The 13,664-nt window shown below is 41.1% G+C and overlaps 1 protein-coding gene across 1 annotated transcript; it reads right to left on the bottom strand.

Annotated features, from left to right (window-relative positions):
- Nucleotides 1–5,533: 5,533 nt before the first annotated feature.
- On the bottom strand, nt 5,534–11,531 carry LOC138955996 (complement C1q-like protein 4). The gene is made up of 4 exons (XM_070327479.1): nt 11,351–11,531; nt 7,656–7,786; nt 6,404–6,524; nt 5,534–5,794 (listed from the first exon to the last, which is right to left on the bottom strand). The coding sequence occupies exons 1-4, from the start codon at nt 11,469–11,471 to the stop codon at nt 5,658–5,660; spliced, it is 510 nt and encodes a 169-aa protein (XP_070183580.1). The 5' UTR covers nt 11,472–11,531; the 3' UTR covers nt 5,534–5,657.
- Nucleotides 11,532–13,664: the final 2,133 nt, after the last annotated feature.

Below are 13,664 nucleotides of genomic sequence, written 5' to 3'. Positions count from 1 at the left end.
TCTCCGAAAACAACAAGTGGTTCGATTCTGAATGCCGAAAATTAAAAAGACAAACACGCAAGGCATTTCGGATGTACAAAAAGGAAAAGACAGGACAAGAGAAAGACAGGTTAAAGATGTTATACCTAACGGAGAGAAAGTCATACTCCAAAGTGCTCAAACAGAAAAAAGACAGTCATAAACAAAATAGAGTGAATAGCCTGCTGTTGAATATTTCTGACTCTCATGCATTTTGGAAGGAGATAAAGAAATTCAGGAGGAAACGTAAACCCGCAGGAACTATTGACAATCAGGCATGGTATGATCATTTTAAGAAAGTACTTAACGAGGATGAGGATAGAAGGCATGTTCAAGAACATGACCATACTGACACTGAAGAAGAAAACGAACTTGACTGCGACATTCTCAACAGTGATATTACCGAAGAAGAAGTGAGGACTGCTTTAAGTGGCTTAAAAAAAGGGAAAGCAGCGGGACCAGATGGCGTTTTAAATGATCTCTTAAAAACCACAGGTGACACAATCGTCCCCTATCTTTTGACGTTGTTTAACGACCTTTTTAGGACTGGTGACTACCCTTCAGATTGGGCAAAGGCTATCATTCAACCAATATTTAAGAAAGGTGATGATGAGAACCCTGACAATTATAGAGGCGTCTCTTTGTTAAGTTGTGTGAGCAAGTTGTATACCAGTATTATGAATGCCCGTTTGACAGCGTGGGCTGAGGAAAACAACATTCTCTCTGAGTCACAGGCGGGTTTTAGAAAAAATTACTCCACAATTGACCACATGTTCACTCTTTATGCAGCAGTTACCAAGCAGCTTCAACTAAAAAAGAAGTTATATGTTGCTTTTGTGGACTTTCAAAAGGCGTTTGACACCGTTAAAAGGGATGTTTTGTGGAATGTTTTATTAAAGATTGGTGTAAAAGGAAGAATGTTTAACATGCTTAGGTCAATGTACTCATCTGTTCTCTCTTGCGTCCGATGTAACTCTGGCAATACTGATTATTTTGAATGCCTACAAGGCCTGAAGCAGGGCTGTCTAGCGAGCCCAACGCTTTTTTCGTTTCTTATAAACGAACTTGCCTCGGAAATAATATGTAAGGGCAGACACGGAATTCAAATGCTTCCCGGCGAGATCGAACTGTTTCTTTTGATGTTCGCTGACGACATTGCACTGCTATCATCGTCCATAGTGGGTTTGCAAAACCAACTGAACATCTTACATAACGTTTCAAAGCGTCTTGGGTTAAGGCTAAACATGAATAAAACCAAAGTCGTTGTTTTTCGAAACGGTGGTCATTTAGCCAAAAGTGAGAAATGGTTCTACGGAAACGCGCAAGTATCAAGTGCTAGCTCTTACAAGTATCTCGGTCTGACATTCACAACCCAAGCCCGTTTGAATCTCTCTTTCAATGACGCAATCACCAGAGCCAAACAAGGTGTCATTGAGATTTTTAAAGTCTTATGGAATATAGGATGCCACGACATGGACATATTTTTCAAATTATTTGATGCGCAAATTGCTCCCATCTTGCTCTATGGCTCAGAACTATGGGGATGTTTTGACTGTTCACAGATTGAAAAGGTTCACATGTATGCCTGTAAAAGATTACTCGGGATCTCGTCAAACAGTCCAAACCAGATGGTGTATGGGGAACTTGGAAGATGCACTTTGCCAATCCTAGCAAATATCCGAAGCGTAAAGTACTGGTTGAGACTTAACTGTATGCCGGATTCGAGATATGCAAAGATGTCATACATCATGTTAAAAAACGCAGTTGAAAGGGGAAAACAGAATTGGGTCTCACAAGTTAAATGCCTCCTTTGCATGAATGGATTTGGAGATGTGTGGTTGAACGGGTCTGTAGGTAGGAAATGTGCGTTTATTAGAACATTACAGCAACGTCTGCAAGACTGCTTTGAGCAAAACTGGCACTGTAAACTTGATACAAGTGTGAGATTTGATGTATACAGGATGTTTAAAGGAGAACTTGAAAAAGAAAAGTATCTGGGTGTCATTGAAAACCAGTACATACGCAAAATGTACACAAAGTTCAGACTGGGCATTACACCATTGAAGGTAAATAAACTGCGCTATAATCCCGAGTGCGCTGAATCCAGAAATTGTACATTTTGTAAATCAACTGAAGAAAATGAAAACCACTTCCTGTTTAAATGCCCAGCTTACAATGCAATCCGTCAAAAGTACATTGGTGCTTGTTTTGACCTTGACCAGTTCTCCAACTCATCGTTGTGTATTTTACAGACTGACAACAAATTACGACTGATTGCATTGTCAAATTATGTGTTCTACGCGTTTAGACAAAGAGAAAATCAATTGTGAAATAGACCGGTATGATCGTACAACCCAAAATCCTTGTCTTCACCTTACTGTATTTTTTTTTTTTTTTTTTTTTTTTTTTTTCTTCTCTGTTTTTACTTCTTGTGCTAGGTGTTGATTTTAAGTTGCCTTGCTTCCGGACGGTCAAGTCCACTTTGTTCACATGCTAACTATTTCTCCCCCTTGTACATACACATTGTGTTTGATGCAATAAAAATTCGCCTTCGCCTTCGCCTTCTCTTCCTGTCTCTCCCTGTCTCTCCCTCTCCCTCTCCCTCTCTCTCTCTCTCTCTCTCTCTCTCTCTCTCTCTCTCTCTAAAGAAGATGAACACCATGTTGTATTTTTATGTCCTTTTTATCAAGACCTTCGAGCAAAGTATTTGAAAATCTCGAACTCTAAGACGCTGCAACAACAACTTGTGTATTTCTGTGGCAATAATGAGGAAAATGTGATGAACAGCTTCAGCAGATTTGTGTTCTTCATGCTGCAGAAGAGACGAACCCTTATAAATGAGGTTCAGTGATATGTCATCAGGGTTTTAATGTATTTGTTGAATTTTATGCGTGACTATAATTTATAACTGTGCAGATACTATTGCTGTTATTTTAACCACTATTGTAAGGGGCTGTGGCCTTAGACAATTAAAGATTTGTTCTTGTTCTTGTTCTTGTTCTTGTTCTTGTTCTCTCTCTAAAGCCATTTCACTTTAAAAGTCTTAGCCACAAAGACATAACGAATTGTTTAGGTTTGACCGAGACTATACAACACGAACATCTTACACCAACTTACAAGTAAACTACATTACACTACTGCCACCGAGCCAATCAGAAGGCTTGCCTATAGTCCTTTCATCAATCAATCCTCAGTCGACTGCTCAGCCGAACGTCTCGTCGGCACTTGATGCCAAGACTAAATTTGTCGTCTGCTATCGGCACTGGCTGCTTGCTAATCTCCCCTTATTTGTTATTCATCGCTACGAGAGTGTGACTGAACCAAAGGCGCAAGAAGTAAAGTCTTGAACAGTTGTTGTTCAGAAATATCCCTGTACTGTAGCTTTTATTGGCTGTGAAAGAGTTGTGTCCCCTCAAAACACCGAGACAATTGATCGCCAATCAAATGTGGACTCAAGCGATCATAGCATCACAGTGAATAACTAACCTCTGGTGTGCATGATATGCTCGATAGGATGCCCCTTGCTTTTGAAACAGGGCCAACGAATGTGATGACGTCACACGAGACTCTGCCGAGAGTGACGTCATCATATGCGTTGACCCTGTCGAGATCACGAGAGGCCACGCCATACGGGCCATGGATGGACGGAGATTTAACTCCAAAAGAGCTTTACCGGCAATATTTCGCTGAAAGATAGGTTCTAAAAACACGAAAGTACATAGTATGCAGTCCCGCGGAAACGAAGTATATGACTCCCGTTATGCGGGGAGGGGGGGGAGGGGGGAAGAATTCACGAAAATGTCTACCCGTGCAAAAAAGGAGTGCACATGGGAATTGCAGCCCACACCAGCACAGCAGAAGAAGAAGAAGCTGAAAGATGTCATTCCTAAATCACTTGAATGAAAAGGATATTTTACAAAGCCGGTTTCACACTGTTGTTATTATGCGATGTACGCGTCTTGTAGTGGTAGCCCTGCGGCAGTAAGGTTTTTATGATGAGGGCAGAAATGTCAGTTACCGTTCTCAGTGACAACACAACTGAAGAAGCTGTCGCTTAAATGTCGCCGACGTTGACACAGGACGTAACATTAAGATAGTTGTTCACCAACATTCACAGGATACCACCAAACAATAAACGGTTTTCCGGTATTGGACTGGGGACAGAAACCGACAAAAACAGTTATGACTAACAGTTCCCGTCTGGAAATATATTGTTTTACATTTTACAACAAGTTTCAGTTTTCAGAAGTTAGCCAGAACATGCAGGTTTCTTTCTTCATTTTTGTGTGCAATTACATATAAAGACTTAACAGACATGTACTGCAGTGGACTTGTTTCAAAGTTGTATTTTATCAGAGACATGTATCTATGCATCTGATTTTATTCAGCAAATCTTGAACATGTTGATAATATTTAAGAGCACATTTTATTTTTCGTGTCACTTCTTAACCACCCTGTTGCGATTGCATTTTGACATTTTAATGATATTCCTAATCAATGTTAAGAATTATGAAGGAAAAGACGAGGGGTGGGGTAGAAAAAATTTGAAAAGGTAAACACAAGGAAATACGAAAAGAAAGAAAGTGAAAGAAAACAGCTAGGTTTTTGGTTTGTTTAACAGTGATTCAAGTTTAGTAAAGAATGAAAAGTGGGCGGGTCCACTCAAGCTATAGGAACCACGGATATACGAAACTGTTGAGGTTATTTCAGCAAATTTGCCGAAGAAAAGAAACGCGTGCAACATCCCTGGGGACATAATTATAAGAATCTCACAATCCCTAGCTGTTGCGCCTATGAATGAAGTTGACGGCGCCGCGCGGAATGCGATGACCGCGGGTGATAACACGAATGTTATGGTTATTAATGGCTTTATCTTGATCAGACGGGCCCCGTTCGAGGATTACAGTGTTTGGCTGTGACGTCAGGCGCCAATACTCACTTACATACGGGTCCTTCAGTCAGTTGGTGGCGTGTCACCACGCCGTAAATTAAATACATTTTTGGGGTCTTTTTTCTTTCTTTTTTTAAACTTGACGTCTTAAGACTCGCTGGCTCCTGTCTGGTAAAGCCGAATGCAGTGCGTTTCCTTGTCTTATGTCCGTGTGGCATGATTGATTGGTGTCCCATAAGATTGAGAAAGCTCAATGTTGAACAGAATTCTGAAATCGGTCCGTCTAGACTAGCTCAAGAGGACATCTCTTGACTCCACTAGCTTTACACACACACTGTGACACACCGACACACCCACACATACACGCACACACACACACACACACACACACGCACGCACACACACACACTGTTCATAGAGCAAAAACAAACAAATAGGCTACAAACACACGCGCACACACACAGACACACACATACACACTCACACACACACACACACACACATAAACACACACACATAAACACACACACACACACACACATAAACACACACACATAAACACACACACACACACACACACACACGTGACACACAAATGCCAAGTCAAACACTTTTACACCAATTTTAATTGCTTGACAAGAGGGAACGAATTTCATTTAAATCCGATCCAACCCAAACGAAGGTATTGTTTGATGTCGGCAGTGGTACATTAATATATCCTTTTAATTTCAATCCTATTTATAAGTCCTCAGTTGAGGTAGGGAGAGATGAGATAGCCAGTGAACGTTGTGTAGATATCGTTTGAGCCTCCATACATTTTGCTGGGTACCTTGGCCGCCACGTATACTGTGTCCCCTTTGTTCACAAAGACGACTACTGAGTGACCTGTCGACATGAGAAATAAAACGTGAGAATGATTTGTTGTCCGTACACTAGGCAGTATGTACGGAGGCTCATGGCTTGAATGGTCGTAAAATAGAAGGGAAAAAACATAAAAATGTGTGACGTTCTCCAGACCATTAGCTGCTCAATTTACAATACCTTGCATAACACACACACACACACACACACACACGCACACACATACGCACACACACACACACACACGCACACACTCACACACACACACACACACATACGCACAAACACACACACACACACGCACGCACACACACACACACGCACACACACACACACACACACACACACACACACACACACACACACACACACACACACACACACACTTACTCCCTCCTACACAAAGTGAAAGGTGAATGGGAGAATTTGTAGTTCTATCTTCTTCATCGCTTGCAGTTGAGAAATTCCTTTTCCAAAGGATTAACTTCATGCCTCTTCTTTTGATACTGCATATCTGAAGGTTCCAATAGACGCAGGACCTTGTGCATAGCAGGAAGGGGCTTCCAAAAATGGATGGATGGATGGATGGATGAGTTGCTTGGCTGATTTGTTGGTTAGTTTGCCCGGACTTACCACCAGAGCTTTGACTCTCTGCGTACACAGAGATGATGGGAATGTCTTTCAGGTACAGCGACATCCAGAGTCTCAAGCCACGAATCGGGAAAGCGTGCACGTGAAACTGGTACAGCCCACTCTGCAACTATTCATAAGCCACAAATAGGGAGACAGAAAAGTCAAGATATGTTACACTCTGCAAATATTCATAAGCCACATAAAGGGAGACAGAAAGGTCAAGACAAATATATGTTACACTCTGCAAATATTCCAAGCCACATATATAGGGAGACAGAAAGGTCAAGACAAATATATGTTACACTCTGCAAATATTCATAAGCCACATATAGGGAGACAGAAAGGTCAAGACAAATATATGTTACACTCTGCAAATATTCTAAGCCACATATAATAGGGAGACAGAAAGGTCAAGACAAATATATGTTACACTCTGCAAATATCCACAACAACAGGCCAACCAAAAGTGGTCGAAATAGGCAGGTGGTCGCTATAGAAAGGTGAATTCTGTAGAAGAAAGACGTGTCTGGGATCCATGGGAGTGGTCGTTGTGGGCAGGTGGTCGTTTTCGAGAGGTGGTCGCAAGGGCAGGTTCGACAGTATATGGTAGAGTCCAATCTCTCTATATATATCCATACTAAATGATTACCCGCTTCGCCGGGTAACGGCTTCGCCGGGAAGAAGTAGAGCCGATTACCAGGCTGCGCCTGGGACCCGGCTTTGCCGGGTGTACGCCGGCTTCGCCGGCGCACGAAGGAAAGGAGATAAACGCGCAAAACACTGGAGACCTTCTAAAAATAGTAACGTGCAGTGACCTTCTAAAAATAGTAACGTATTAACGGGAATATGGATTGACGCCACACGGAGGAAGGGAGATAATCGCGGCTGAAAACACTGGAGAAGATAAGGAAGAGTTACAGGTAGTGGATCCCGACAACAACAACAAAACAAACAAAAAAATCGGTTCAGCGCGCACAGCGCTGCGCGCTGAGAGCACGTGTTGAAATATCTCATCGATGAGGTTGTGTCCGGGGTGTAGCTGAATACGGTGTCCAAATTTGAAAAAGATCCACCGAGAACTTTGGCCGTGCATCGCGAACAGACAGTCAGACAGACAGACACTAGTCGCATATATATATATCCATAAGACACACATAGAAAGAAAGAAAGGTCAAGAAATATATATTTGTGTTTTGCATACGTGCGTATAGATAACTTACAATGGAAACAACCGTTCTGAGAAGCACAATACCTGAGGACAGGTGAACATTCCGGTGGTAGCGTTCAAAGCAGAACCCACATTGGTGGTAACACGATCGTAGCGCAGTTTGTCATTTGCTTGCAGCTTGACGTTGTCAGACAGCCCAGCTGAGAACGCCACGTCTAAGACACAGTTCATCAAGCGTGGATCAGAATGAAAAAGATACATATTTTTTTGTAACAATTGAAGCGGTAACAACAAAATTAACAAGAGGCGAAGCCTTCAAGGCTCACGTAAGAAATCGACAAACAGTAACACAAACTCAATCACTCCGTCACACATACACACACACACACACACACACACACACACACACACACACACACACACACACACACACACACACACACACACACACACACACACACACACACACACAGTAAGCATAGGTGAAACTGTGCAAGAAAGCGAGACCCTGGATCTGCCAAGTAGTCTCGGCCCGCTCACAATAACAATGACCGCGACGTTCAGTAATTCCTTTGCGTGACGTCTAACCCTCTTACGTCATAATGTGACGTCTTCAAATAGTTTCTATCACACACGTCAAACACTTTTGACCGAGACTGACGTAATCCATAGACTCGGAAATGTTAAAGTTTCTATCACACACACACACACACACGCACGCACGCACGCACGCACGCACAGACAGACAAAGTTTATCATCGCATAGGCTACACTTACGTGAGCCAAAAATAGACTCCTACGTTTTCCCTGACGAATTGCTCTGTTGCTGAAAAGTCAAAGTCATGGCAATGGTGACAACAAAAATACACAAGAGTGCAATCACAGAGCAAAATTGATACGGATCTCTTTAATAAATAGGACTATGAACAAAAAACAAACAGCCCTAACAACTACTGTAAAAACAAAACAATGGGCAAATAAAGATGTGAGCCACGTGATGAGATAGGCAAAGCAAACAAAGACGCTTTTAATGCATTTTTGTCTATTTTGGTAGCAACTGTATAAGTTGGGCTGAGGGCCTGTTACGGACGTTTCAAATTATCTTAATAAAATCAAACCAATTTTTAGTCCCTGCTAAAGAAGAAACCATCAGGCGATTGGTATTGTCTAGTGTTTAAAGGATAAAGAAAGATGAGCAAAACAAATTATTGCGACAAATTTCGCACCCCAGTCAAACCATTAATTCCCGTGTCATTTCATTCAAACTTTGTTTTCCAGTTCAGGCCGGCCACTTGACTACGGTATCTGGATCACCTTTCGGAACAAAGATTTCTTTTACAGGGATCATGTGACCGCCCCTCAAACAAGCGTACCCTCAAAATCGACGGACACAAATCGACAAAAAATTATAATAATAATAATAATAATAATAATAAAACATTCTTCTATGGCGCTGTTCACCGCCAGATAACAGTCTCATGGCGCTTTACATTGGACATTCAAATTCAACATTTTACATATAAAAAAAAGTTTCCTCGTAAGAAATAACATACAAGCATTATTAGCTTACATTTCATAAACAACAACCACATACATAAGATAATCTAGAAGATTTAGAAAATAAGTAATAGACACATAATTACACATAAAAAGTCTGACATATAAAACAGAACCTTTAATAGACCTTTAGGGAATCTTAGGAGCACTTGTTTAATATCCATAACGCATGCCGCTCTTGGTTAAGCTTTGAATGCTGCGAGAGTCTTCCCACATGCTTTGCTGTGCTTCAAAGGTCGTGAGAGCTTAAAATATCGAGAGGGTCTATTGGTGACAGTAATTCACCTTGTCACAAATGCAACACAGGCAAAACTTGACAGTTGTTACATACGAAACGAAAGTCACATTCAGTGATTATCTACCAAGTACATGTTGTTTTATTTAGTCAAGTTTTGACTAAATATTTTAACATCGAGGGGGAATCGAAACGAGGGTATGGTGTATGTGCGTGTGTCTGTGTGTGTGTCTGTGTGTGTGTCTGTGTGTGTGTGTAGAGCGATTCAGACTAAACTACTGGACCGATCTTTATGAAATTTCACATGAGAGTTCCTGGGTATGAAATCCCCGAACGTTTTTTTCATTTTTTTGATAAATGTCTTTGATGACGTCATATCCGGCTTTTCGTGAAAGTTGAGGCGGCACTGTCACGCCCTCATTTTTCAACCAAATTGGTTGAAAGTTTGGTCAAGTAATCTTCGACGAAGCCCGGGGTTCGGTATTGCATTTCAGCTTGGTGGCTTAAAAATTAATGTATGACTTTGGTCATTAAAAATCGAAAAATTGTAAAAAAAAATAAAAATTTATAAAACGATCCAAATTTACGTTTATCTTATTCTCCATCATTTGCTGATTCCAAAAACATATAAATATGTTATATTCGGATTAAAAACAAGCTCTGAAAATTAAATATATAAAAATTATTATCAAAATTTTTTTTTCGAAATCAATTTAAAAACACTTTCATCTTATTCCTTGTCGGTTCCTGATTCCAAAAACATATAGATATGATATGTTTGGATTAAAAACACGCTCAGAAAGTTAAAACAAAGAGAGGTACAGAAAAGCGTGCTATCCTTCTTAGCGCAACTACTACCCCGCTCTTCTTGTCAATTTCACTGCCTTTGCCATGAGCGGTGGACTGACGATGCTACGAGTATACGGTCTTGCTGAAAAAGGGCAGCTACTTGACTAAATATTGTATTTTCGCCTTACGCGACTTGTTTTATTTAGCTAGCTTGCGTATTGCGTGTGCTATGCTATTCCCACTGATGGAGTTGTCCATCGTAGGAGCGGTCAAAAACGGGAGGTTTCGCATCAATGCTGAGGGGGTACCATGACAAAAAGCGCTGTATTTCAGCAATGACTTGGTGAATCCCACACTGGTAGCTCAGCCAAACTATATCACATGTACCTGCTATCTATGTTCAAATGTGTTATCACAGATCGCTATCAGCACTAATAACAAGAAATTCCTCCGAGGTAGGAAAAACACCCCCGTTGGTCAAAGGGAAATAACCATTCTCACTGCCACCAACTGAGAAGGTTATTTCCCTTTGACCATTAATATGTCCCTCTATAAGTCCTTGTAGAATCTTAATCCACCAATAACTCCCTAACCGTGTGTTTGACTGGTCCCAATTTTTGTAAGGACCGTCTCAGGAATGTATAGAACCTGTTCACCAAGTTTGGTGACGATCGGTCCGTTCATTCTTGAGATCTATATGCGAACACAAACAAACAAACAAACAAACACATCGAGCGAATCCTATTCACACCCCTATACCGGGGGTGTAAATAGTCAGCTTGGTACAAATATGAGAATGACAGTGTGGCGAATACTCGGTATGGTTTGTGTGGATGTCCTTTGCATATCCAGTTTCACACGACAGCTTACCCATACAAGCACCGGCACGGCAGCCTAATGGTAAGGCGTCCGCCCCGTGATCGGGAGGTCGTGGGATCGAACCCAGGCCGGGTCATACCTAAGACTTTAAAATTGGCAATCTAGTGGCTGCTCCGCCTGGCGTCTGGCATTATGGGGTTAGTGCTAGGACTGGTTGGTCCGGTGTCAGAATAATGTGACTGGGTGAGACATGAAGCCTGTGCTGCGACTTCTGTCTTGTGTGTGGCGCACGTTATATGTCAAAGCAGCACCGCCCTGATATGGCCCTTCGTGGTCGGCTGGGCGTTAAGCAAACAAACAAACAAACAAACAAACAAACACATACAAGCACCACTTGGGCCCCACAGGATCAAAAGGAAGAGTCCAGCGAACAACACTCCTAGTTGAAAGGACGCCATCTTCCGTTCCACAGCTGTAGCAACAAACAAACATACATACATACAAACAAATAAACAAGCAGGCAAGCAAACGAACAAATAAACAAACGAACAAACAAAATAGCAAACAAACGAATTAACATATACAGGTATACAAACAAATGAACATACAAAAGTGACAAGACCCATGACAAGGTAAATACGACAACCACTTAATCTCGCCAGAACTTGCAGTGACAGGAGTGTGTGCTGGCGTCTGGTGCATTGTATTTTTATGGAAAGCCGTTTGGCTCATAACCATTACACGTGTAATAAATCATAAATACACGTGTAATAAATGATTAATACACGTGTATTTATTTCTTATTGCCCGTGCAATTTATCTTTTTTCTTATGCTACGGAATGGCATAATGATTAAATACACGTGTAATAAATATTTTATACACGTGTAAGAAATGATTAAATACACGTGTAATAAATATTTCATGCACGTGTAAGAAATGTTTATTACGCGTGTATTTAATCATTTCGTACACGTGTATGACATTAATTACACGTGTATTAATCATTTATTACACGTGTACTAATCATGTTTTGCACGTGTAATGGTTATGAGCCAAACGGCTTTCCATATATTTTAGGTATGAACTCTTGATACGTATCTTGGTATTCAGTGAAGAGTCAACGTTTTACTGAGCTCAGATCTCTTTCTTTTAATTGTCCCAATATTATGTGTATGTCCGTCCACTATAAAGACCATTGAGTCGACGTACTTGTGATTTGTCTTGTGTGTTGTTCTTTTGTTTTTATGTCCGTGGTTAAACTTTCCAATAACTAATTAACCTTTTCTTGTTGTTTGATTTACAATTTGTGCCGCTTGCCTTGCTTGCGAGTTGGCTAGTTGTACATTTTTTGTCTGTGACAGTAGAAGATCGGAACGCATATATGTATAAAATCTAGGTCCGTAGAGGGAACTGAATTAATAATAATAATAAGAAGAAGAAGAACATTTATATAGCGCTAAATCAAAAACTTTCGTTAAAAAGGCTTGCTCTAAGCGCTTGACATCTAAACTAAAACGTCATTCACACTCTTTGCAATGATGTACAAGAACTTCATGTCACACTCTTTCATTCAGTATAGCACCATTCACACAGTTGTTAGAATTATAACGTGAAGGTATCTCCCGGCCACAACAATTAAGTTAAATGCTATGACAGCCTGATCCTTGGTTTGAGTTGTCTACCATGGGCGAAATGATCCATAACAATCATGTCAGAAAGTACTCAACGTCTATGATTATACTCACTGCAGCGTAAAGTCCCGTCGCGATATAACCTTGAATGGTTGAAAACGACGTTAAACACCAAATAAAGAAAGCGTAAAGTCAAGGTGTAGGTTTGTACTAATCTTCAGAAACTGATGGTTCACGGGAAGCTGAGTGTGCCTTTAATGTTTGAACAGTCCTGGCTTTAATTGTGTTCTGCTTGCTGCTGGGCGAGCAGCGACTAGAAAAGCATGATTTCAAATTATTTGAATGCATGTCAGTGAGAGGCCGTGCGGATTTCATGGGATAGTTGTCTTAGAAGCGAAGGTAAGTAAGTCAGGTAACTGTTGCAAACTCTCCCATCTTTATGTAAACGTTAGGTATCCAGCACCAGTAACGTCTGGGCTGTCATTTTTTTTTTTTTTTGAGGGGGGGGGGGGGGGGGGGGTAGCGTAACAAACACACAAAACAAACAAAAAAAAATATTGGTCAAATAACAACAACTGAACAGCAACAACAATAACAACAATAATAACAACAACAACAACAACAACAACAACAACAACAACAACAACAACAGAAAAAAAACACGTCACAATCAAAACCGTCGAAGATTCAAAGAAGCAGCGTTGAAGAAGAATAGTAACAACTTTATTTTCAAAACCATCAGAAATCACACATCATCTCCAAAACAGAAAAATAAAATGATATCCTACGCTCTCTATGCAAAATCGCTCCATATCTATAGTTCCCCCGCTGTGTGATATACACTTCTTTAGCCAACCACAGGGAAGTCCTGGACGACAGGAGAGATGAGATAACCAGAGAACGTGGCGTAGACCTCGCTGGGAAGCCCGTACAGCTCGCTATCACATACCGTGACCTCGTCCCCTTTGGTCAGCTGCAGGATTGCAGAGTTACCTGGTTTGGGGCTGGGCCGCTATTGCGCGGGCCGCTATTGCGCGAATGTAACCCTATTCCTAACCCT

Source organism: Littorina saxatilis, linkage group LG2, assembly GCF_037325665.1.
Source record: "Littorina saxatilis isolate snail1 linkage group LG2, US_GU_Lsax_2.0, whole genome shotgun sequence".
NCBI lineage: Eukaryota > Metazoa > Mollusca > Gastropoda > Littorinimorpha > Littorinidae > Littorina > Littorina saxatilis.
Note: the sequence above shows the minus strand (reverse complement) of the source record. Positions and strands in the feature narration are given on the sequence as shown.

Bases quoted from the DNA above. Each gene is read 5' to 3' on its own strand.
- LOC138955996 (XM_070327479.1), bottom strand. From the start codon at position 11,471: ATGTATGTATGTTTGTTTGTTGCTACAGCTGTGGAACGGAAGATGGCG. The intron at 7,787-11,350 runs GTTTGTTTGTTT...ACTGTGTCTTAG, and splicing joins CCCAAGTGGTGCTTGTATGT to ACGTGGCGTTCTCAGCTGGG. The intron at 5,795-6,403 runs GTAAGTCCGGGC...TCATGTCGACAG, and splicing joins AGAGAGTCAAAGCTCTGGTG to GTCACTCAGTAGTCGTCTTT.